Source organism: Lethenteron reissneri, chromosome 11 (assembly GCF_015708825.2).
Source record: "Lethenteron reissneri isolate LAM-NWPU_2019-01 chromosome 11, ASM1570882v1, whole genome shotgun sequence".
Taxonomy (NCBI): Eukaryota; Metazoa; Chordata; class Hyperoartia; order Petromyzontiformes; family Petromyzontidae; genus Lethenteron; species Lethenteron reissneri.
Genome location: NC_083789.1, coordinates 69,062 through 95,526, shown reverse-complemented (window position 1 = coordinate 95,526; position 26,465 = coordinate 69,062). Strand labels below are relative to the sequence as shown.

General features: G+C 57.5%; 1 protein-coding gene across 4 annotated transcripts in view; it reads right to left on the bottom strand.

Moving 5' to 3' along the window:
* Window positions 1-26,049, bottom strand: part of LOC133341204 (myocardin-related transcription factor A-like) — a 39,358-nt gene extending 13,309 nt beyond the window's left edge. For 3 of the 4 annotated variants that reach the window (XR_009755024.1, XM_061549660.1, XM_061549661.1), the window contains exons 1-3: window positions 25,512-25,592; window positions 15,482-15,669; window positions 11,856-12,043 (exon numbers count right to left, since the gene is read on the bottom strand). Coding sequence is in view for 3 of the 4 variants with exons in the window: in XM_061549660.1 (XP_061405644.1) it covers window positions 11,856-12,043; window positions 15,482-15,669; window positions 25,512-25,586 (451 nt within the window). In the remaining variant the exon portion in view is untranslated. Of the gene's footprint in view, window positions 1-11,855; window positions 12,044-15,481; window positions 15,670-25,511; window positions 25,593-26,022 lie in introns of those variants that run through there. The other variant, XM_061549662.1, reaches the window with a different exon arrangement.
* Window positions 26,050-26,465: the final 416 nt, after the last annotated feature.

Sequence of the window (26,465 nt, the reverse complement as noted above, 5' to 3'; positions counted from 1 at the left end):
TTGACCGGGGAGGCAGCGGGGGGGGCTCCACCCGCGGCGACGAGAGGGGGTGGGGGGCAGAGGGGGGGCGGCAGGGGCCGTGACAACGCAGCCAGGCGTGGTGGGGATCCCTCGTCTTGGAGCGAGGGATCCGAAGAGCCCCCCACCCCCGCCACGCTACGCTGGGTCGTGCCCCCCCCCCGTACCCCACCGCCCCCCACCCCCCCGGGTCGCGCCGCCCTCCAGGGGCGGCACGGGGCGACCGCGCGCCGCCGCATGTGGCAGCGATTGTGGGGATGATTAAAGAACGGAGAGCTAGAAAACAATAACACGGAGGGGACTCACGCCGCACCCGCGCACGCCCAATGGAGCCGTCAAATGAGCCGAGCGCTCATCGCCGGGCACGGCGCTCGGCTTTCGGGAACGGGGGAGGGGAGTAGCCAGGGGAAGGGGGTGGGGGGGGCAGCCACCAGGGCCCACGCTGCCAGGGCCCCCCTGGGATGGGATGCCCGTCCCCCACCTCCCCCCCCGAGGGAATCCCTCGACCCTGAGCGGCCAACCACGCGAGGAGGAAGTGCACAAAGGGTCCGGCAATCCCCCTCGTCACCGCCTCAACCACCCACAACCACATGCAGCGCAATACCAACTCAACCACACGCTCTCAGATGCCACTCTCAACTATCGTTGCAATTACCCCCGCACTCTCGCTCCCGTAATCTCTCGCTCTCCCCCCGCTCTATTCCCCAATCGCTCTCACCGTTTTCCTCTCAAAAACTCTCGCTCATCTTCACTTTTGCTTCACCCAACAATGCAAACCGAGAAGCAAACTCCTCACATCAACCAAGGGCAGTGGTGAGGCCTCAGCCTCCAAGGTGCCACCTTCTCCCCCCACCTCCAGTCACCTCCTTCCCCGCAGCCCACACCCGGACGCGTCTCTCGGTGGGCACTCGGCCCATCATCAACACTGCGCGAATCACCGCCAATTACCGGACTGTCCCTGGGGAATACTCGGGGTGACGACCCCATGAAGGGCGACGACCCCCCCCGAGAGGGGCGACGACCCCGAGAGGGGCGACGACCCCGAGAGGGGCGACGACCCCGAGAGGGGCGACGACCCCGAGAGGGGCGACGACCCCGAGAGGGGCGACGACCCCGAGAGGGGCGACGACCCCGAGAGGGGCGACGACCCCGAGAGGGGCGACGACCCCGAGAGGGGCGACGACCCCGAGAGGGGCGACGACCCCGTGAGGGGCGACGACCCCGAGAGGGGCGACGACCCCGTGAGGGGCGACGACCCCGAGAGGGGCGACGACCCCGTGAGGGGCGACGACCCCGTGAGGGGCGACGACCCCGAGAGGGGCGACGACCCCGAGAGGGGCGACGACCCCGAGAGGGGCGACGACCCCGAGAGGGGCGACGACCCCGAGAGGGGCGACGACCCCGAGAGGGGCGACGACCCCGAGAGGGGCGACGACCCCGAGAGGGGCGACGACCCCGAGAGGGGCGACGACCCCGAGAGGGGCGACGACCCCGAGAGGGGCGACGACCCCGTGAAAGGCGACGACCCCGTGAGGGACGACGACCCCGAGAGGGACGACGACCCCGAGAGGGGCGACGACCCCGAGAGGGGCGACGACCCCGAGAGGGGCGACGACCCCGAGAGGGGCGACGACCCCGAGAGGGGCGACGACCCCGAGAGGGGCGACGACCCCGTGAGGGGCGACGACCCCGTGAGGGACGACGACCCCGAGAGGGGCGACGACCCCTCGTCCCAACTCACACCGCCTCGCCCAGGTCCAACCTCCCATAGCCCCTCACTACGTTTCGCCTGGCTTACTTTGTTTACCCACGTGAGAACTCGAGAGAGACGAGCTCGACTCGTCTTTGTGTGACCTTAGGTCAACATATTGGCCCAAATTACAGCAAAGAAGCAAATAGAAATGGGTGCAAAAAGAACCCCGTGACAGAAGAAATAAGAAGCAGTGCACACAGACGTAATTAAATATTAATCAGAACAGAATTAATTTCCTGTAACGAAAGTTGGCTCGGACAAGCGGCAAAAACATCAGCATGGAGTCGGGGTGATTACTCCAGATCCCTCCGCCTCCACAGGCCCCACTGCCTCCCCAGGTGCTGGCACCTGTGCAGGTCACCTACCCCCCCACCCTGCACGCGGGGTGGGGGGTGGGGGCCGGGGGGGGCCTTGGCACTGGACTGCTAAGATAATAAACGCGCCTGATGAGGGCAAGTTCCCAGAAATGAGCGCAAGCGACGCTAATCACTTCCAGTAGCCGCTCAAGGGGTGCCGGGGGAAATACACACAGACTCGCACACACACTCACAAACACACCCGCGCACAGACACAGACCCAGATCCCCTGTGTGGCATACACAGGGGATCTGGGACAAGTGCTCCTGAGCGAGCACCGATGAAGGCCGGTAGGTCACACCAAGGCTGTGGTGTGGCCAGCACCATGCCCGGCCGCCTTTGTCATGCCAGGGCTGATGTTTACACACCGCGTAAGGTGGTCTCTTGAGGCCGAGTTGACCCAAGGAAGGCCCAGGACCAATTTAAAATTGCGAATGCTCGGTTTGTAGTGCAGCACGCGATACACACATACACGCAACAAGGTTCCACCTATAGCCATAGTTTGTTCATGAAAGTGCTATTAGCAAGCACCTATTGAGGCCAACACGATGCGCAAATGGGTTACGTGGCCATGGCCGCGGAGTAGGCTAACCACCCACTGCACCATCACTCCTAACACGACCACAAATGCTCACCCCCTGCCCCCACCCCCCCCCGTATGTCACGTGGAAGATCACAGCGGCGGATGTCATCAAAACGGCGACCGAACGTCGAGCATCGACCTCTCGCTGAGAACAGCGACTCTTTAAGCCATCAAAAAAGGTCCTCAGGGCCAAACCTTCCACCTGGTCGCCCCCAAGGGGGTACAGATTCGTCAGCTCAATGTCGAGGGCCTTTCTCGGGCGATGTGCGAGGAGCTCGCGAAGATCTGGAAACATGTCGTTGACGTCCCCCGCACTCCAAGGAAGCCACGTGTCCGGTGACATGCGTGCTGTCATCACAGACACAGCCGCAAGCTGCTAACGAGCCACTGCCACTCGAAGCATGGTCTCGCTACGTGAGCGAGACGGCCCGCCACCTATCCTGCCAACAGCACACGGAGAGGCAGCCACCACTTCTGTCCGAATCGGTCAGCTCATCGTCGTGAATGCACAAACCACCCGGCACACACTGGCCGCAAACCTGCTTTACCCAGCATGCAACATCCCGCTACACGGTACTGTTTATATATGCGAGGGCTACTTTAATAGTCACCATACACAGTAGGGCCATGCGATCAGCAACAGTGCAGATGAAGACCTGACAGACTGGACATATGCAGAAGACCTCCACCACCTATTTGACTCAAAACACCACGCGACCTTTCATTCGGCGAGATGGAGGGGGGGATTACGTCCCAGACCTGACCTCCGTTTCCATCGATGAGAATGGTGCACCCCCTGTATTCCCCAACAGCCAGGATAGGCCTGTCGTGACTCACATTGGCATCAAAGTACCCGTGATATTCGTCGGAGCCGGTTCCAGGATGGAAAACTTTGGGTAAGGCGAATTGGAGTGCTTTTTACCGTCGCCATCGAAAACAATTATTCGGATCCAGCCACCCCCAGATAGGTTTGAACGGAGCTTGGTCCTTGTGATCTCCGCTGTGAAAAAGACGAATTCCCACTCTGTGAACTGAAACGATCAGAAACTGACACAAATCTCCTGCCCATCGACGTCGATCTGACCAACATCCCACATCGACGGCTGAGATCCGGTTTAGAATCACGCGGCGCGAACTCCGCTTGGCCCGAATTTCAACATCGAAACGGCGCGGAGCGAACTCGTGGCTTTCAAGCGACGCTCTCACCAACCAACTGGCTCACCGAGCCCTCCCCCACCACCACCACTGCCTGCATTCCACCTTGAACGGAAACAACGGGCATCACCCGAGCCGAATCCGCACCAACCACGGAAGATGCCGACACTTTAGGCGCAATTGTGAAATCAAACTCTCCTGCTTGCAACTGCGGCCCGGGAACTCCGAACCGTGGACCAGACAATGTCACGCTGCCCCATCGACAAGCGGTGGGCAGTTTGCGCTCGTCACCAACCCCCAGGCAAGGCAACGGAATGGCTGCATCGCTTGCGAGTCCAGACCGTCGCTCCTTCATAGGTCACGAGGAAAGAAGAGAACCGCTCGCCCGGTGGAGGGTGGCGGTGGGGCGGTGGGGAGTGCAGAGGGACTGGGTCTGAGAATCGACCGACTCACTCAGGGAAGATAAGAATACCAGGGTTAGAGAGGCTGTGGAGGATACGAGGTGTGCAGGGAGTGAGGGATGGAGGGAGTGAGTGAGGGGTAGAGAGAGTGAGTGAGGAGGGAGTGAGGGGTGGAGGGTGTAAGGAGGGAGGAATGGATGGAGGGGTGGAGGGAGTGAGGTGTGGTGGAGGGAGTGAGGGGTGGAAGGAATGAGGAGGAGGGAGTAAGGGATGGAGGGAGTGAGTGAGGGGTAGAGAGAGTGAGTGAGGAGGGAGTGAGGGGTGGAGGGTGTAAGGAGGGAGGAATGGATGGAGGGGTGGAGGGAGTGATTGAGGAGGAAGTGAGGGTGGAGGGAGTGAGTGACGGATGGAGTGAGGGAGTGAGGAGGAGTGAGGGAGTGAGGGGTGGAGGGATTGAGGGGGGAGGGAGTGAGGGGGGAGGTAAGATTTTATTCAGGAGGGGGAGGGAGGGGCTATGGGTGGCTCCCAGGCGCGGGTATTTGCGGCTCTCGGCGTGGGAACAGCTCAGGCCAAACCGGGCCCACACACACACACACACAGCGTGTACACATACACACACAGCGTGTACACACACACACAGCGTGTACACACACACACACAGCGTGTACACACACACACACAGCGTGTACACACACACACACACACAGCGTGTACACACACACACACAGCGTGTACACACACACACAGCATGTACACACACACACACACGCTGTGTACACACACATACACAGCGTGTACACACACGCACACAGCGTGTACACACACGTGTACACACACACACAGCTTGTACACACACGTGTACACACACAGACAGCGTGTACACATACACAGCGTGTATACATAGCATGCACACAACACCCGCCATTCGCCACGAAGTAGTGGTGACGTCACCACAGCGCTTGTGCCAGGCTAGGTGGACCTTTAGGCCACGAAACGTATCTAAGGCTCTCTGCTGACAGGTCATGGGGCAGACCCAAGTGCCATGGGTTGACCGATTGAGATGACTGGCAGATGCACCAACTGTGCCTCCCACTGTGCCAACTTGCTGCGTTTTAGCCACCCAGCGCTCCGCTCGTTGTTGTGAGCGTCGCTCCTCTGCCCTTCGTTGTTGCTGGAGGGCGACTGCCTCCAACTGCCCAGTAGCATTCTTCACGAACCTCCTCCACAGAGGCCGATCTTGACACCGCTGGTATCAGTCATCGGCAAGTCCACTGAGCTCCACATCCTCCTGTTCCACACCGTATAGCATCCTCTATCCGGCTAAACACGTGTACGCACACAGCCCGTACACGTACACACATGCACGCGCGTTCTCACACACACACACATTCACGCTGCCACGTGTTCACTCACACACGCATCGGCTGCGTAATGGGTTCACGAGGACAAGGCACGGATCTCGCGCGTGTAGCCTGAACGGACTGTTGGGGCGAGTGCTGTGAGCGAGCAGCACCTACGAAGGATCTGCACGGCGCACGAGGGGTGGCCAGCACCACCATCATCATGATCATCATTACCACCAACATCACCATCACATTACCATCATCATCACCGTCTGAACCATTACTGCCATCACATAATCACCACCATCATGATTACCACCATCAACCACGACGATCATCAGCGTGTCTGAGTGAGCGTAGTGGATAAAAAAATATTTAATGCGCTCACTACACAAACACAGGCGGGGCGTGCGAATGCGGAGGAGGGGAGAGGTCACGGGAGAGAGAGAGCGAGAGAGAGTGTACATGAGTGTGAAAGAGTGAGAGCGTGAGAACATGGGTGCGAGAGTGTGTGTGTGTGTTGAGAGTGAGAGCGAGAGCGTGTGATCTCGTGTGTTTAGGAGAGCGGTAGTGTAGCGGTTAGCGCGCTGCGCTACGGACCTGGCGACCCGCTCACAGCCAACACCAGTGACGATAATCTGAACCGCTCCTGGGCCTCCACTAGGTCGACTAAGCCTCAAATGAGTACCTGGTGCGGGGTGTAAACATCGCCACTGGGGAGACAAAGGGGGTCGGGCGTGGTGCTGGCCACCCGCCCCCTCGTGTGCCGTACCGGCTTTCATGAGTGCTCGCTAACAGCACTTGTCCCAACAGTCTGTTAATGCTATACCGGGGATCTTTGTCTTGTATGTGAACTCGTGTGTGTGTGTGCGTGTGTGAACTCGTTTGTGTCCATGTGTGAACTTGTGTCTGTTTGTCTGAACTCGTGTGTGTGTGTGTGCTAACACCGCTTGTCCCAACGGGCTGTTTACGCTATAAAGGGGATCTTTGTCTTTGCTCCACTTTCTCTAAATGGACAACAGTAAATTATGGGAGAACCGTTTGAAATTAGTCAAGTTATCCATCCACTCGTGCTCGCCGTACAACCCAAGCGGTGACACTGAAGTGGCGTGGCGCCCCTGCTGTAAGTGGCCTGCAACGGAGCGCTGTAGAGGCAGCGAGAGTTGGTGGATCGCGCACACACACACGTTGTGAAACTCCCTTCTCGTGGGCCCTGGGAGAGACACCCTGGCACACTAGGAGAATGCACTGGAACAAAATGTGGACTAACCTTCATGTGTTCCATCTGTACGGGAATAGAGTGTTGCCCCCTCACACGCGTGGGTGTTCTTCGGGTGCTCCGGTTTCTTCCCACGTATAAACACTCATTAATTGGCCGTAACACCTTGATACGTAGAAGACCGTAAAGCTTAGGAAATTGTTGGTAGCGCCGGCTCCTGACCACGCAGCTGCTGCTGGCTCCCCGCTCCTCGTCTGCGGCTCGTCCTCGCGCATCGGAGCCATCCTCCCTCCCTCTACATGAGTGATGAGCGACCGCTGTGTGGCGGTGGTGCAGAGGTACACCTACTTATTATTATTATTGTTGTTGTTGTTGTTGTCGTTATTCGAGTTTTGAAAACTCAGGTGGAACCGATTTCTGCTCTGGCCCAGGGCGGGGAAGACAGCGCTTCCGCACGCACCTCAAGTTCAGTTTCCAGAGACGAGGACTCGACATGTTCGAACAAGCGCCGGTGGGCAGCACGTCCACATTTCAGGCATAATTATGCAAACATTTACTTCGCTTTATAAATACGGCGTGCGCGCTGTAAATATTTGGCGGGGAGAGGCCAAAAACAACTGCTTTCCATGACCTTACACACTGCAGGATTGCAAACACACACTCGCCGTACACCGGTACACAGACACACACACACTCTTACCGTACACCGGTACACACACACACACTCTTACCGTACACCGGTACACACACACACACACTCGCCGTACACCGGTACACAGACACACACACACACTCGCCGTACACCGGTACACACACACACACTCGCCGTACACCAGTACACAGGTACACAGACACACACACACTCGCCGTACACAGGTACACAGACACACACACACTCGCCGTACACAGGTACACAGACACACACACACTCGCCGTACACAGGTACACAGACACACACACACTCGCCGTACACCGGTACACAGACACACACACACACACGCCGTACACCGGTACACACACACACACTCTCGCCGTACACCGGTACACACACACTCGCCGTACACCGGTACACACACACACACACACTCGCCGTACACCGGTACACACACACACACTCGCCGTACACCGGTACACACACACACACTCTCGCCGTACACCGGTACACACACACACACTCTCGCCGTACACCGGTACACACACACACACTCTCGCCGTACACCGGTACACACACACTCGCCGTACACCGGTACACACACACTCGCCGTACACCGGTACACACACACACACACACTCGCCGTACACCGGTACACACACACACACACACTCGCCGTACACCGGTACACACACACACACTCTCGCCGTACACCGGTACACAGACACACACACACACACACTCGCCGTACACCGGTACACACACACACACTCGCCGTACACCGGTACACACACACACACTCTCGCCGTACACCGGTACACACACACACACTCTCGCCGTACACCGGTACACACACACTCGCCGTACACCGGTACACACACACACACTCGCCGTACACCGGTACACACACACACACACACTCGCCGTACACCGGTACACACACACACACTCTCGCCGTACACCGGTACACAGACACACACACACACACACTCGCCGTACACCGGTACACAGACACACACACACACACACTCGCCGTACACCGGTACACACACACTCGCCGTACACCGGTACACACACACACACACTCGCCGTACACCGGTACACACACACACACACTCGCCGTACACCGGTACACACACACTCGCCGTACACCGGTACACACACACTCGCCGTACACCGGTACACACACACTCGCCGTACACCGGTACACACACACACACACTCGCCGTACACAGGTACACAGACACACACACACTCGCTGTACACTGGTACACAGACACACAAACACCTGTACACACACACACACACTCTCGCCGTACACCGGTACACACAACACTCGCCGTACACCGGTACACACACACACACACACTCGCCGTACACCGGTACACACACACACACTCTCGCCGTACACCGGTACACAGACACACACACACACACACTCGCCGTACACCGGTACACACACACACACTCTCGCCGTACACCGGTACACACACACACACTCTCGCCGTACACCGGTACACACACACACACTCTCGCCGTACACCGGCACACACACACACACTCTCGCCGTACACCGGTACACACACACACACACTCGCCGTACACCGGTACACACACACACACACTCGCCGTACACCGGTACACACACACACACACTCGCCGTACACCGGTGCACACACACACACACTCGCCGTACACAGGTACACAGACACACACACACTCGCTGTACACCGGTACACAGACACATACACACTCTTGCCGTACTCTGCTACACACACACACACGCCGTACACCGCTACACACACACACACTCACCTGTACACACACACACTGACTCACCGTACACCGGTACACACACACACACACGTCGTACACCGGTACACACACACACACGTCGTACACCGGTACACAAACACACACACTCACCGTACACCGGTACACACACACACACTCACCGTACACCGGTACACACACACACACTCACCGTACACCGGTACACACACACACACACGTCGTACACTGATACACACACACACTCATGGTACACCGGTACACACGCACTCGCCGTACACCGGTACACACACACGCACCATACACCGGTACACACACACGCACCATACACCGGTACACACACACGCACCATACACCGGTACACACACACGCACCATACACCGGTACACACGCACGCACCATACACCGGTACACACACACGCACCATACACCGGTACACGCGCACGCATACCGACTGTGGGGGGCAAGTGATGTGAGCAAACAGCTGTTGAGGTCGCCACAACACACGAGGAGGTGGTTTGATCAGACGGCCCCTAGCCGCCTTTGTCTCCCGAGGCCGGAACGGTGCACGCACTCTGTACACACGTAAACGCACAGACGCACGCACACGTGCACGCACACAGTGCACACCGTTATGCTGCGCTCGTCAATTTACTTGCGAGTATCAACTCGGGATCGAATCATCTCCGAGCTGTGAACCCCGCGCCCTCCACCCTCAACACCTCGCCCTGGGGGCTGGCTCAGAGGCGAGGGGACCTTGGGGGCACCGTGGCAGCAATTGCTCTCACTGGGCCCGAGCGTTCCCCTGGACCAGGCTAGGTGCACAGAGGGCACGCACAGTGCCGCACGCCGGCGGGTGGCTTCACGCGATCGGGCGGCACGTGCCGAGCGCACCCGCGCAGAAGGTGAAGCGTAGCACAGCGTGGGACAGGGAGCTTACCGAGCTTTACCGCTTTTCTGTCGTGCTGTTTGTTACTGGCCGCTTGACGTTTTGGGCCTGTGCTCACTATATATGTGATAGATAAATATAAAAGAAATAACTATATATGCCAGCCATACAGCTCTTGCGGATGGCAAAAGTGGCGGTGATTAAATAGTCGATGACATTGAAAATAATTATAATGAGGATGTTGGTGATTGTGTTATGGATGATCTGTGTGATATGGGTCTTACGAACTAGGCCCTGTATCGTAAAAAGAGGGTCCTTGTGGTAACATCTGGCAGTTCAAGCGAGCGGACCCTGCTGATGAGACACTGAATGTCGAAACTGGTCCAGAGTTTTTGCTTGTGCTGCTGAAATTATGCAGTTCCAGGAGGCGGCGTGGCTGATAGCATGTGTAAGAAATTTGTTTTTTTCTACATGGAACAACGGAGATGTGAAGGAGACATTGTCTGCCTATTGACTTTGTTAAAAACAATGATGGTGATGAAGATGCTGGTCGTGCTGATGGTAGTGACATGAATAAGAGGCATGCACCTCCAAAGCCTACTTATTGCTATGGTGACGGTGGTGGTGAGGATGATGGCACTGACGATGACGTTATGACGATAACGATGATGATATCGGCAGTGACAATGATAAGTATGATGACGGTGATGATTTTATTGATCGTAATTACATTGGTGGTGATTGGGCTGGTGATGATGCAGATCATTTCATCAACGATGACCATGGCAATGATCATGATGCGAGCGACGATGGTGGTGGTGGTGGTGGGGACAGCGATGACGGTGATGATGATGATGCCAGTGACGGTGATGACAGCGATGACGAGGGCCGGCACGTCACCGCTTCATCCCTGCGCATCTGGCCTGTGTCAGGCTGCGTCACCGCTTCGTGTAAACGGTGTCTATGGCCGTGCCAGGAATGTTTCCATGCCTCAATCCGGGAGTGGGGGCTCTGGGGGAGGGGTCTCCTTGGGGGGAGGAAGGGTCCCCTTTGAGGGGAGGGGTCCCCTGGGGGGTGGCGATCCCCGAATTGGGACCCGCGTCAGCCCAGTCTGCGGCTGATACGGGTTTATCATCTCGTACACAAGCACGTCCCACACATGTCTCGTGCACCGCATCTCTGTCTAAACTTCGTTACAAATCCCCCTCACCCCCACCACCGCCTCCCCCCCACTGGCGCAGGGCAGCTCTGCCGTTACAGGGGTTCGCGTGCCACGGTAATTACCGCTCGTAACCTACGCAGTGACCCGTCGCCCATCAACATCGCCCATCAACGTCGCCCAGCAACGTCACCCATCAACGTCGCCCTTCCAACGTCGCACTTCAACGTCGCACTTCAACATCGACCTTCAACGTTTGCCCAGCAACGTCGCCCATCAACAGCTCTATGAACATCAGCAAACACCCTCCATCACTGTCATCAATCAACATTATGATCACACTCTCCATAACTCCCTCTGTCTCCCTCTCTGTGCCTTTCTGTCTCTCTTCATCTGGTGCTGCTCCCCCATGCCGAATCCATGAAATATGATGGATTTATGTTAAAAATTTCTCTTGGACTAAATCTACACCTATCCCTACAACTGCTCCTTCACCTCCACCTGCCCATGCCCCCCGCCCTCCCCCACCCCCGTACCGGTCCGGCGCTGCTCCAGGCTGAGGCCGTGCAGCTCCTCCGCCACGGCGCCTCCTCCTCCTCCTCCGTCGGACCCGGCGCCTCCTCCTCCTCCTCCTCCGTCGCGGCTCCCCGGGGGGGTGCTCCCCGTGCGCACCCCCATGGCCCCTCCGTGGCAGCGCGGGGGTCTGCCCGGTGAGTGCAGCCGCCTGCCCAGAGAGACGGCGCCGGTGACGATGATGATGGTTTGTTATTACGCCTGCTCACCCGGGAAAGCCTCGCCGAGTCTCAAGACTTTTTGTCTGGAGGGTCCTGCCAAGTTTTTGTTCAGCATTGGAAGGTACATGTTCAGCATTGGGAGGTTTTGGCTAATATCGGTTACATTATAGTGTATACAAACATTTGCATAAACGTAAGTGTCAAACATGTGAATTGTCAATGGGCAATTTGAGTGATGGAGTGGCCGCCAAAGGAGGGACCACACTTGGGGAGCGACGAGGAGTGAGTTTGTACATGGCATCGTGCGGTGCTGAGAGGCGGAGATCATGGCGAAGCAAAGATGACAACAATCGATGGCGGCGATGGTAGAGATGGCGGCGATGGTGGTGATGATAGTGGTGATGGTAAAACAGCATCACCACCAAAACGGCAAAACAGCCAAACACAAGTTCCAGAAAACATCTCAAAAGTCACCGCTTGGCCCGAGTTTCACCACATCTCCATCCCTGATCGCGAGAACCCACCACCTCCCACCCCCAACCCCCCCAGACTTCAAAACCCCCCAAACCCGCGTGATTAAAAGCGCCAATAAGCCCCGGACTCGCGGCGCGCGCATAAATCAAGCGCCCTGCGCGGCGGCACTCCTCGCTGCTGCTCCGAGCGAGCGAGTCATGACGGTCCGGGGATTTGGGGATAATCTGATGTGGAGCCAAGCGGGGGGTTGCCCCCCCACCCCTGGCCCCAGCCAGGGTTTGGCATCAGGACCCCCCTTCCCCCGCCATTGAGTGCTCGCTGTGGCACGGCGGCACAATTACTCTTTATTTGAGCAAAAAAAAATCTAAATGCCAAACACGTGTTTGTAGAACAAGATAACGCAGATCACAGGGCGTCTCGCCGGGGCAAAGCCAAGCTCTGTATTTACCAGCAAAGGTGGCCCCCAGGTGGTGGCGATCAAGTTGAGTGGGGGGAGAGGGGGTGGTCGTGGGCCATCCCCAATGCCCCCCTCCCCAGTCACTGGCCCATTACCCCACGCGACAAGCCGGGCCAGCCCAGTCATTAAGTGAGCCTCCTATTCGACTTCACTATTTCAAATAATAAACGTATTTTGTCGTGCGTGTATAATTGATTGCGACTTCACGGTTGCATCGTGTGGCCTTTAACAAGCCGGAGCAAAGAGCCGTTAGCGAGCGGCGATTACGTCCGGTGCAATGCACGAGGGGGCGGTGTGGCCAGGGCCACGCTCAGCCACCTTTGTCTCTCCCAGTGGTTACGTTTACACACCGCACCAGGTACTCGTTCCAAGTGGAGGCTGGGAAGGCCCAGAACCGGTTCGGATATCAACTCGCCGCCGATGTTAGCCGTGGCCAGGAATTTAACTTGGGTCGTCCGATTTATAGCGCGGTGCGATAAAAACTTTGCCACGGGTTCCTGCGGACAGTCCTCCGCTCGGGGCAGGATAACATCAAGCAACAGAAAGTGTTTTTCTCTGTAATATATAATTATAATAAAACGTTGTACCCGTGGCGGCACACCATGGAGAAGGGGATGTAAGGAAGGGAACGAGAGCCAAGAACGGGAGAGAGAAGGGACGCTGGGACAGAAGTCTCCGAGACGGACACAGAGAGGGCACGGCTCAAGATGAGCAGCAGGGAGGAGGAAGTCGGAACGCCGGGCAGGAAGGGGAGGAGGCGAAGGCATGACCGGGACGAGACGTCGGGGACGAGAGGAGGAAGGAGCAAGCAAAAGTCAGCTACATGGAGGAGCAGCGTCTGTTTTCACCGAGGGCGGTGGTGAGAGGGGAGGGAATCAGAGTGGGGGTGACGCTGACTTAAATGCATCAACAACTCAAAGCCCCTAAGCTCACATCTTATCAGAGCCATTAGAAGGGGACCCCACCCCCTCCAATGGCAGTTGTCCCTGTGCAGCACAAGGTGACTCAGCACATGGAACCTATAGCATGCACGTGGTACCTGCAGCATTCACGTAGTACTTATATCATGCACATGGGGTCCTATAGCACCCTTTCCTGAATTCTGAATTACATAACAAAGGAATAAATAATAATAATATCATAATAACATAAAACAGACAATGTCATTGAAGCTGGCGCAGAGCATGGGCTAAGCGCCGAGAGTTACTACTCAGGGAAAGGGAGGGAGAGGTGGGAGCCGGAGAGGTGGGAGCCGGGGAGGAGGGGGAACCGGGGGGGAGGGGGAACGAGGGGGGGGTTAAGGGCCGCTTTGGCCCAGGAGAGCTACAGGCGCAGCCTTGCAATTGCTTGCTCGCGCCACTGCTGGTGGAGGGGGGGGGCTCCCTTCCTCCAATTGAGCGAACTCTTACAGAGTGTTTGGTCTCCTCATCCACGTTCACCAGGCGCGTTGGAAGAGGTGACATGGGCCCCTGGGTGGGGTTCAAATTAACGGGGGGGGGGGGGGTGATTGGCTGCGTCCCAGTCCTGTCGCTACCTCGCCCGTGTTCGTGCCGTCTCCCGACTCCTAAACTCCCTCTCCCGACTCCTAAACTCCCTCTCGCAAGGTCGTGCAGGGTTTGTTGCGATGATCTGATTGTGGTAATTAAACAGAGACAATCTGCACACGGCAAACAGACACGACGGGCTATGAGGTTACACAACTGCGTCTGTGCCGATGTTTGCGCACCGAACCAGCTGTTAATCAAAGGGCGAGTCGGCCTGCGGGACATCATCTCCGGTGTTAGCCGCGGACGTGATTCGAACCAAGGTAGTCGGGTTCATGGCGCAGGGCGCTCACCACTGCACCACCGCTCCACCCGAGTTGACACACACAAATGCAGCTACACTCACACTCGCGTGTTCCAACACAGCCACCACACTCACTCACTCACGCGCGCTCTCTAAACTCGTCGGATCGCATTCCGGGCCGGGAAGGAGGATCGGCAGCCGGAGAGCAGGACACAGATCCCCCCCCCCACTCGCCCCCCACCCAAAAGAACCCCCCCCTCGCCCTCAAAAAGCATCTCCCCTGCTTCGTGTCCCACCGGCTCCGAGACACCCCCCCCCCCCTCTTGCTTCCAGAGACCAACAAGGATCACGTGACCAGGCGGAGCGTGCCTCTGCTTAGCGATCCGCCTGCCCGTGTCTCCTGTCTCCGCCTGCCCGTGTCTCCTGTCTCCGCCTGCCCGTGTCTCCTGTCTCCGCCTGCCCGTGTCTCCTGTCTCCGCCTGCCCGTGTCTCTGGTCTGTCTACTTTAACTACCACGGCTCTCTCTGCCCGCCTCTGATTCCCTGCAATGCTGTCCGAGTACTCGCGGTCTGCGTTCCAGAAGGCCGCCTTTCCCACGCCCACTCACCTCCTGAGCAGCGGGGCAGTAGGGGGGGGGGGGGCAGAGGTGTGCGGGGGGGGGGGGGTGAGCGCCTCACCTGTACGTGGGGGGGGGGGGTGAGCGCCTCACCTGTACGGGGGGGGCGCGGTATTGGGGGGGGGGGAGGTGTTGCGCTCAGCTGTCCCGCGCCGCCACCACCGTCGCCCCGTGTCGCGCGCGCCGCCGAGTCTCCACTTCTGCGCTCCCCGCGTCTCCCTCTGTGGGTTCTCGGCGTGCGGCGTGGGCGCGGCCTCACCAAGTAGGGGCACGGGGTGGGGCTGGGACAGAGTTGAGGCGAGGGTTAGGGATGGAGTTGGGGTGAGGGATGGGGTTGGGGTTAGGGATGGAGTTGGGGTTAGGGATGGAGTTGGGGTGAGGGATGGGGTTGGGGTTAGGGATGGAGTTGGGGTTAGGGATGGAGTTGGGGTGAGGGATGGGGTTGGGGTGAGGGATGGGGTTGGGGTTAGGGATGGAGTTGGGGTGAGGGATGGGGTTGGGGTGAGGGATGGAGTTGGGGTGAGGGATGGGGTTGGGTGAGGGATGGGGTGAGGGATGGGGTTGGGGTGAGGGATGGAGTTGGGGTGAGGGATGGAGTTGGGGTGAGGGATGGAGTTGGGGTGAGGGATGGAGTTGGGGTGAGGGATGGAGTTGGGGTGAGGGATGGAGTTGGGGTGAGGGATGGAGTTGGGGTGAGGGATGGAGTTGGGGTGAGGGATGGAGTTGGGGTGAGGGATGGGGTTGGGGTGAGGGTTGGGGTTGAGGATACAGTTTTGTGCACACATTGGTCACCGCTATCGCGTGAAGGTCATGAGTTGGGGTCCGGAAATCAGCGGGGGCCAGGGGTCAGGTCGCCCCTTCAGGGACCCCTCCCTGTGTGTGGAGGAGCCCCACTCCCACGCCCCGCAAACCCCCCGCGCTGCCTTCCACGCAGGCGAGGCAGCGAGTCCCGTGCACGGTCCAACCGCATTTGTCTCCCCCAAGTGCCGATCTTGACCACGCAACATCAAGCCCTCGTTTTTGGCTCAGCCGACTTAAGAGTAGGCCAAGCGTTGTAGATTCCGGTGACTGCGGTGTAAATGAGAGGATACGAGTCTGGTGGGAGGAGGCCCCGTAATGAGTGTCGTGAATGAGGATCGATGTGCGGCCCCAGCCCCCCATCTCTCCCCGTCCTGTGCCCCCCCCCAACCTTCCCCGCGTCTTGGCGTGCAAAGCCCGAGACCGGCTCCATAAACAAACAACAGCGCGACGCGTAAACACAGCGCGGGCTGATCCCCCCCTCTTCCCTGATCCCTCCTCCACCTCCTTCCTCACCTCCTCCTCCTCCCCGCGCAACGGAGCCCGCGTCACTGACCATACTGGGGCACTCCCAGCAGGGAGCCCCATCCCCTTACCACGGCGACTGTCCCGACAACTCCACCACTTCCACACCACACACACACACCCTCAGCACTCCACACACACACCCACCCCCTCACCACACACACACACACCCACCCTCACCACCCCACACACACTCAACACACACACCCTCAGCACTCCACACACCACACACACACACCCTCAGCACTCCACACACACACACCACATACACACACACCCACCCTCACCACTCCACACACACTCCACACACACTCTCACCACTCCACACACACCACACACCCTCACCACTCCACACACACCACACACACACACACACCCTCACCACTCCACACACACACACCCTCAGCAACACACACACCCTCAGCACTCCACACACCACACCACACACACACACCCTCAGCACTCCACACACACACACCACATACACACACCCCACCCTCACCACTCCACACACACTCCACACACACTCTCACCACTCCACACACACCACACCACCCTCACCACTCCACACACACCCACACCCACACACACACCCTCACCACTCCACACACACACACCCTCACCACTCCACACACACACCACACACCCTCAGAACTCCACCACACACACACACCCACACACACACACCCTCACCACTCCACACACACTCCACACACACACCCTCACCACTCCACACACACCACTCCACACACACCACACCCTCACCACTCCACACACACACACCACACACACCCTCACCACTCCACACACACCACTCCACACACACACACCCTCACCACTCCACACACACACACCACACACCACCCTCACCACTCCACACACACCACTCCACACAACACACACCCTCACCACTCCCACACACCCTCACCACTCCACACCACACACACACACCTCACCACACCCACACACACACACACACACCTCACCACTCCACACACACACACACACACACCCTCACCACTCCACACACACCCTCACCACTCCACACACACACACCCTCACCACTCCACACACACACACACCACCCTCACCACCACACACCCTCACCACTCCACACACACCACACACACACACACCCTCACCACTACACACACCCTCACCACTCCACACACACCCACACCACACACACACACCCTCACCACTCCACACACACACCTTCACCACTCCACACACACCACACCACACACACCCTCACCACTCCACACACCACACACACACCCCACCACAACCACCACCACACACACACCCTCACCAACCTCACACACACACACCCTCGCCACTCCACACAGACACACCCTCACCACTCCACACCACACACACCCTCACAAAACACACACAACCCTCACCAAACACACACACCCTCACCACACCACACACACCCTCACCACACCACACACACCCTCGCCACTCCACACACACCCTCACCACACACCCCTCACCACTCCACACACACTCCTCACAACGAAACCGACACTCCTCACACGGCTCAAAATCCCTGCACTGCGGGCAGTGAGTGTCCTGTGTGGGAGGGTGTGTGAGTGCACCTAGCCTGGCACAACGTCGTGGTAACATCACTGCCCACCCTGTCCTCCACCCTTACCCGCAGCCCCACCTACCCCTAACGGGGGCTTTCCATCGAGAGCCGGGCTTGTCTCAGTAAGGGTAAGGGGGTGGTGCTATGGGGGGGGGGGGGGAGTTGTTTTTGTTTTATGTTCTCTGCATTGAGATCTCTCTCTCGCTCTCTCCCTCCTCGGTTTGTCGCGACGCCAGCAGCCCAGGGAGAGGGGAGGGGGCGAGGCAGCCGCCTTCAACTTCACGATCCCCCCCAGCGATCCACCACATTCTAATCCCATCACTGTGCACTCCGCCATCAAGCCCGCTCCACAGTTCCATTACTGAACACGGCTACCATCAGTGGCACCGATCCTGGGCGCCACCCTCCCTCAGCAGCCCGCACGAAGCAACGTGGTGAAGTATGAAGTATGGTCAAACAAGCGGCATGACTTGACACGGCAAAGGGAGGGATTCATCCAGCACTGATTAGCAAAGGGCTGTAACTCTTCGCCCTCCGGAATATTTACATGCGGTCCACGGCTCTCCTGTGACCCCCCCCCCCCCCCATCTGCCTGCACCGCCCGGCCCACACCCCGACTCGGAGCCTCTCCCCAAATTCATGAAGGTTCGACTCCCGGCGCGGTCCAACGGCGTATCGCAGGAACCCTCCTGCATGAGACTCCTGGGGACTCAGTGAGGCGTTCCTCGAGGGGAATAATTGGCGCCCTTTGCAATTGGCAGATGAGAGGCGAGAACGCCGCGCGTTAAAGAGGAGACCCTCCAGGGCAAACGCGACAAGCCGGCACTCTGGGGGGAGGAGGGTGGTGAGGTGAGCCTCTGGCTGGGGTACTACAGGCGCCAGCCAGCACGCGGCAAACGGAGACACCGCCAGCGCCGGGCCACGTCCCCCTCCCCCCCACGAAAGTTTCTCTTCGCCAATTTCGTCACAAAAGTGCACAGAGACATGGGCGAGACCTGGGGGAGACCTGAGGGAGACATGGGAGAGACCTGGGCGAGACCTGGGGGAGACCTGGGAGAGACCTGGGGGAGACCTGGGGGAGACCTGAGGGAGACCTGAGGGAGACCTGGGGGAGACCTGGGGGAGACCTGAGGGAGACCTGAGGGAGACCTGGGGGAGACCTGGGAGAGACCTGGGCGAGACCTGGGGGAGACCTGGGGGAGACCTGAGGGAGACCTGAGCGAGACCTGAGGGAGACCTGAGGGAGACATGGGAGAGACCTGGGGGAGACCTGGGAGAGACCTGGGGGAGACCTGAGGGAGACCTGAGGGAGACCTGGGGGAGACCTGGGAGAGACCTGGGGGAGACCTGGGGGAGACCTGGGGCAGAGGCGTCGCGTTGGCGAGCCTCCTGCAGCGAGCGCTTTTCGAGCGGCGGTTCAAACCTCGCTGGAATCCTCCGAACACCGCCAACCGTCATTAGTAATACATCTTTAAGCATGGCAACATCTTTAAGCATGACAACATCTTTAAATGGTAGCTTTTGCAAAGAGATCCGCGACACCTCTTCCCACGGCCCTGCGGGGAGGGGGGGGCTCTAACAGGTTGGAGCAACTTGTTTGAGGCACTCAGACACACACAGACACACAGACACACACAGACACACACAGACAGACACCACACAAATACACACACACAAATACACACACAGACACACACACAGATACACAGACACACACACAGACAGACACACACACAGACAAGACAGACACACACACAAACACACAGACACACAGACAGACACACAGACAGACAGACACACACACACAAACAGACATACACACAGACACACAGACAAGACACACACACAGACACACAGACAGACACACAGACAAGACACACAGACAAGACAATACACAGATACACACAGACACACACAGACAAGACACACACACAGACACACAGACAAGACAGATACACACACAGACAAGACAGACACACAGACACACACACAGACACGACAGATACACACACAGACAAGACACACACAAACACACAGACAAGACACACAGATACACAGACACACAGATACACACACAGACAAGACACACACACAAACACACAGACATACAGACAAGACACACACACAGACACACAGATACACAGACAAGACAGATACACACACAGACAAGACACACACACAGACAAGACACACACACAAACACACAGACACACAAACAAGACACACACACAGACACACGGATACACAGACAAGACCGATACACACACAGACACACACACACACAGACAGACACAGACAAGACAGACACACAGATACACAGACAAGACAGATACACACACAGACAAGACAGACACACAAACACACAGACACACAGACAAGACACACACACACAGACACACAGATACACAGACAAGACAGACACACACACAGACACAGACACAGACAAGACACACACACAAACACACATACAGACACACACACACACAGACACACACACACAAACAGACACACACACAGACACACAGACAAGACACACACACACAGACACAGACAAGACACACACACAAACACACAGACACACAGACAAGACAGACACCACACACAGACACACACACACAGACAAGACACACACAAACACACAGACAAGACACACACACAGACACACAGATACACACACACACAGACAAGACAGATACACAAACACACAGACACACAGACAAGACACACACAGACACACAGATACACAGACAAGACAGATACACACACAGACAAGACACACACACACACAGACACACAGACAAGACACACACACAGACACACAGATACACAGACAAGACACACACACAGACAAGACACACACACAAACACACAGATACACAGACAAGACACACACACAGACACAGATACACAGACAAGACAGATACACACACAGACACACACACACAGACACAGACAAGACACACACACAAACACACAGACAAGACACACACACACAGACACAGACAAGACACACACACAAACACACAGACACACAGACAAGACAGACACACACAGACACACACAGACACACACAGACACACAGACACACACACACAGACACACACACAGACACACAGACAAGACACACACACAGACAAGACAGACACACACACAGACACACACACACAGACACACAGACAAGACACACACACAGACAAGACAGATGGACACACACCGGTTGCTACGCTGAACGTGGCCTGTAACCCAGCACTGAGGACAGCGAGGGTTGGTGGGTCATACACAATTAGTTAAATTCCGGATAGTGACAGTACAGTAAGCAGTTTAATTAACATCTATTATTTCATCTGTACGGGGATTGAGTGTTACCCCCTCGCACACGCGGAGTTTCTCCGGCTGCTCCAGTTTCCTCCCACGCGTATAAACGCCCGTTCGTGGAGTGGACCAAACATCCAAACTTAGGAACACGGAGCTTGGACAATTTTTTGGCGCTGTTTCTTCCATACAAAAACTGTGCACATTACAAATCCTACAGCGTTTTAAGGAGCAACTTCATGAATGACGCGATATACCAAATTATATATCAACATTATGTTAAACTGGCGGACACACGGGCGGACACGCCAGAATTGTAACACAGTATATTCCGGACACGGCAATAATAAAGTAGCCACCTTGAAAATCTGAGTATGGGGTAACGTGGGCCCTGTGACACTATTTCAAGAGCAAGTCATTATGTGCCGGGTCCCAAGCCACATTCCACATTTGCGAAAGCAGTAGCAGCAGATAAACTAGCCTGGCCAACTACGGGCAGAGGGGTCTCCTCTCCTCCGTGCCGGCGCAGCAGCTCAGAAGAGCTCACCTGGTGGCACACAGGAATCGGGGACGATTGGAGGCACCTGACCACACACGCGCCACGTGCGCGCTCCGCAAGCCACACTCGCTCACCACGCTCACCACGCTCACCACGCTCACCACGCTCACCACGCTCACCACGCACTCGCAATGCGTACCACTCAATCGCTACACCACCCCTCGTGTGCAGTTACAACCTCCACATGGACTCTCTTGACAGCGCAGCACTTGCCACCAACAACCTGTGTATAGGCTACACCAGGGATGTTCATCTTGCGCGAGCCTGTGTACGCAACACGCACAGTCGTAACAGAACTGAGAGACTCAACAACCTCGTCACAACCACCCAATTCGTCACTCATCACAAACACCTCATCATTCATCACCCATCACAACAACAACAACCACCATTCGCCACTAAGTGGCGGTGACGTCACCACGACGCTTGTGCCAGGCCATGTGCACCTTGAGGCCACGTGAAGTGTCGTGGACAGCACTCTGACACACCCCACTATACACGGCTCTACACCCATAGACGTCCTCAGACAAAACTCACCAATACACACATCCCACTCACTCCACAAGACACCTATAGTCTTAACAACCTGTTGGGCCTCTGACTCCACACACACACACCCTGTCACTCACACACACATTCACTCTCTTACCCCACACCCCACTCACCCATACAACCTTTCACCACCATCACACACCCTCCCAGCTCCACACCCCACTCACCCATACACCCTTTCACCACCATCACACAACCACCACACCCTTGGCACACCACGTCCGTCCCCTTGCCAGAAACACCTCCCCACAGGGAGGGGGTTCTGGTGCAGGGTGGGGGTGCGACTCGATCTGCCCCCCCACTGTCCTCCCACCACGCGCCCCGCTCCCCGCTCTGCCCTGCCCTATCCTGCCGGTGTTCATGTCACATGGGCATTCACATGGGCATTCACATACGCACAAACGATTACAACAGCCGCTATCCGCCACTAAATGCTGGGGATGTCAGCACAGTGCTTGTGCAAGGCTACGTGCAGAATGGAAGGCTGGCTGCTGGCAAGTCACCTGACATACCCAGGTCCTATGGGTTAATTTACTGGGATGAATGGCAGATGTACCACCTGTGGTCCCCAATGTGCCACCTTCCTGCATTTTAGTCACCGAGTGCTCCGCTCGTTGTTGTGAGCGTCGCGGATCTCCCCTCCATTGCTGCTGGAGGACGACTGCCTCCAACTGCCCTGTAGCAACGTCCTTCACGAACCTCCTCCACGGAGGCCAATCTTGACACCGCTGGTACCGGTCATCGACAAGTCAGTCCACTTAGCTCCGAATCCAAATCCTACCACATCACATCAGCCGTGTTACCCCGTGCCACTTACACACTCGCACGCTCACTGATCGGCCCATCTCCTCTCGAGCTCACGCCGCGCCTCTTTAGCCCCATCAGAAGCTGCTTGGGCACGCGGCGGCTGAGCATGCCCGGTCAGCTCGCCGTCTGTGCCAGTGTCTGTGCGAGTCGATGAAGAGCCGATGAAGAGTCAACAAGCATCTTTTCGTTGACTCGAACAGACACGCAAAGTCTCTCGCACACACACACGTAGACACACACGCGCACACACTAACTCACTCGCACTGGCAGGAGGGGGAGCGGCAGTTTCCTGTCACTGCCTCGGGTTGGGACTCGAGTCCCTGCGCCAGGGACTAGGGGAGGGGGCGGGGAGGGGGGCCCCCAAGCCCACCAACCTCCCACGTGGAACATCCACAACACAACCACAACACGACCGTAATGTAGATTGAACACAGACACCACACACACCATCACCCAAACCATCACCCACACCACACCCCATCGCCCAGTCCATCACCCACACCACACACCATCACCCATACCACACACCATCACCACACACCATCACCCACACCACACACCATCACCACACACCACACACCATCACCCACACCACACACCATCATCACCCACACCACACACCATCATCACACACCACACACCATCACCACACACCACACACCATCACCCACACCACACACCATCACCAACACCACACACCATCATCACCCCACACCACACACCATCACACACACCACACACCATCACCACACACCACACACCATCACCCACACCACACACCATCACCAACACCACACACCATCATCACCCACACCACACACCATCATCACACACCACACACCATCACCACACACCATCACCCACACCACACACCATCACCACACACCACACACCATCACCCACACCACACACCATCATCACCCACACCACACACCATCATCACACACCACACACCATCACCACACACCACACACCATCACCCACACCACACACATCACCAACACCACACACCATCATCACCCACACCACACACCATCACCACACACCACACACCATCACCACACACCCACACACCATCACCCACACCACACACCATCACCACACACCCACACACCATCACCCACACCACACACCATCACCAACACCACACACCATCATCACCCACACCACACACCATCATCACCCAAACCACACACCATCATCACCCACACCACACACCATCATCACCCACACCACACACCATCGCCCACACCATCACTCACACCACACACCATCACCCACACCACACATCATTACCCACACCACACACCATCACCACACACCATCACCCACACCACACACCATCGCCCAACCCATCACCCACACCACACACCACCATCACCCACACCACGCACCATCACCACACACCATCACCCACACCACATCGCTAGAGGAGGAGACGGAGTACTTATTCACTAATAAAGCCATCGCTCACGAGGGGGCGCACGTTCCCACACGCGCACGCGGCTCGCAAGGCAGTCAGCCTGGTACAGTATTGGCAATGATCAAAGCTGAAAATTTGCCGAGTTTAAACATGCACAACCCACAATGCGCCTTCGTTAGTTACCGGGCTGAGACCATGAACTCTCTACACTTGAGAACCCGGTTCAATTGCTGTGGTTGGGCGGCTGACACCTGGGTTCGAACCCAGGTCTCGGTTGTTCCGGCTCAACGGTGTGAGCCCGAGTTCTCGGTGGTGAACATCCCAGTCACGTAGCTGAAAGAGATGTTCATTCGCCAGTCGCATTGACAGTTTCACGGCAGCATGAGCTGCCACGGAACGAATTAACTTCCATTGAAACCCTGGCAGCGAGAAGTGCAGCACCTTGTGTTAAAACACGGGCTCTGGTAGAGTGGCCACTCAGTTCCCTTAAATCGCCTATTGCACGCACAAGGCCCTCTCAGAGCCATGCCCTCGAGGTCATCACAGGACTCACCGATGGACACGGCCGCTTCACCTCGCTCCTGCAGGAACACAGAGCACGGTCAGCCTCGATCCTGCCGGTGAACATCAGCGAACTTTAACATCCACAGCAATTAGCCCCCATTACATCCCCCACTCACTGACCCCCCCACGACTTTCACTGCCCCCCACTTCCCTCACTGCCCCCCACTACTTTCACTGCCCCCCACTACTCTCACTGCCCCCCACTACTCACACTGCCTCCCACTTCCCTCACTGCCCCCCACTATTATTACTGCCCCCACTACCCTCACTGCCCCCCACTACTCACAGCAGTCGCTGAGTTTCCTGGGTCGCGGTTCGATTCCGCGAGCAGGAAGCGCTCTGCGTTGCGCGAGCCCGGCCGCAGCCGTTTAAGTGCAAGTCGTGGCGGGGGGGGGGCACTCGTCAGCCCTCGGGCTGCGACCCCCCCCCACCCGCCTCTACAATGCCCCCCACCCCGTCCTTGCCCCCCCACCCCGTCCTTGCCCCCCACCCCCGCCTACCTGGACTGCTGCTGCTGCGGCCGGTTAATGGGGAGTGCCCGCCAGAGGGCGGGGCTAATTTAGGGGAGGAGAGAGTTGGGTGTGAGGGGCGTGGCTACGCTGTGAGGGGGCGGGGCTATGCGGTGAGGGGCGTGGCTACGCGGTGAAGGGGCGGGGCTACGCGGTGAGGGGCGTGGCTACGCGGGTGAGGGGCGGGGCTACGCGGTGAGGGGGCGGGGCTACACGGTGAGGGGGCGGGGCTACGCGGTGAGTACAGGTGAGTACAGGTGGTGCAGGTGAGTACAGGTGAGTACAGGTGGTGCAGGTGAGTACAGGTGAGTACAGGTGAGTACAGGTGGTGCAGGTGAGTACAGGTGAGTACAGGTGGGTACAGGTGAGTACAGGTGAGTACAGGTGGGTACAGGTGGTACAGGTGAGTACAGGTGGTACAGGTGAGTACAGGT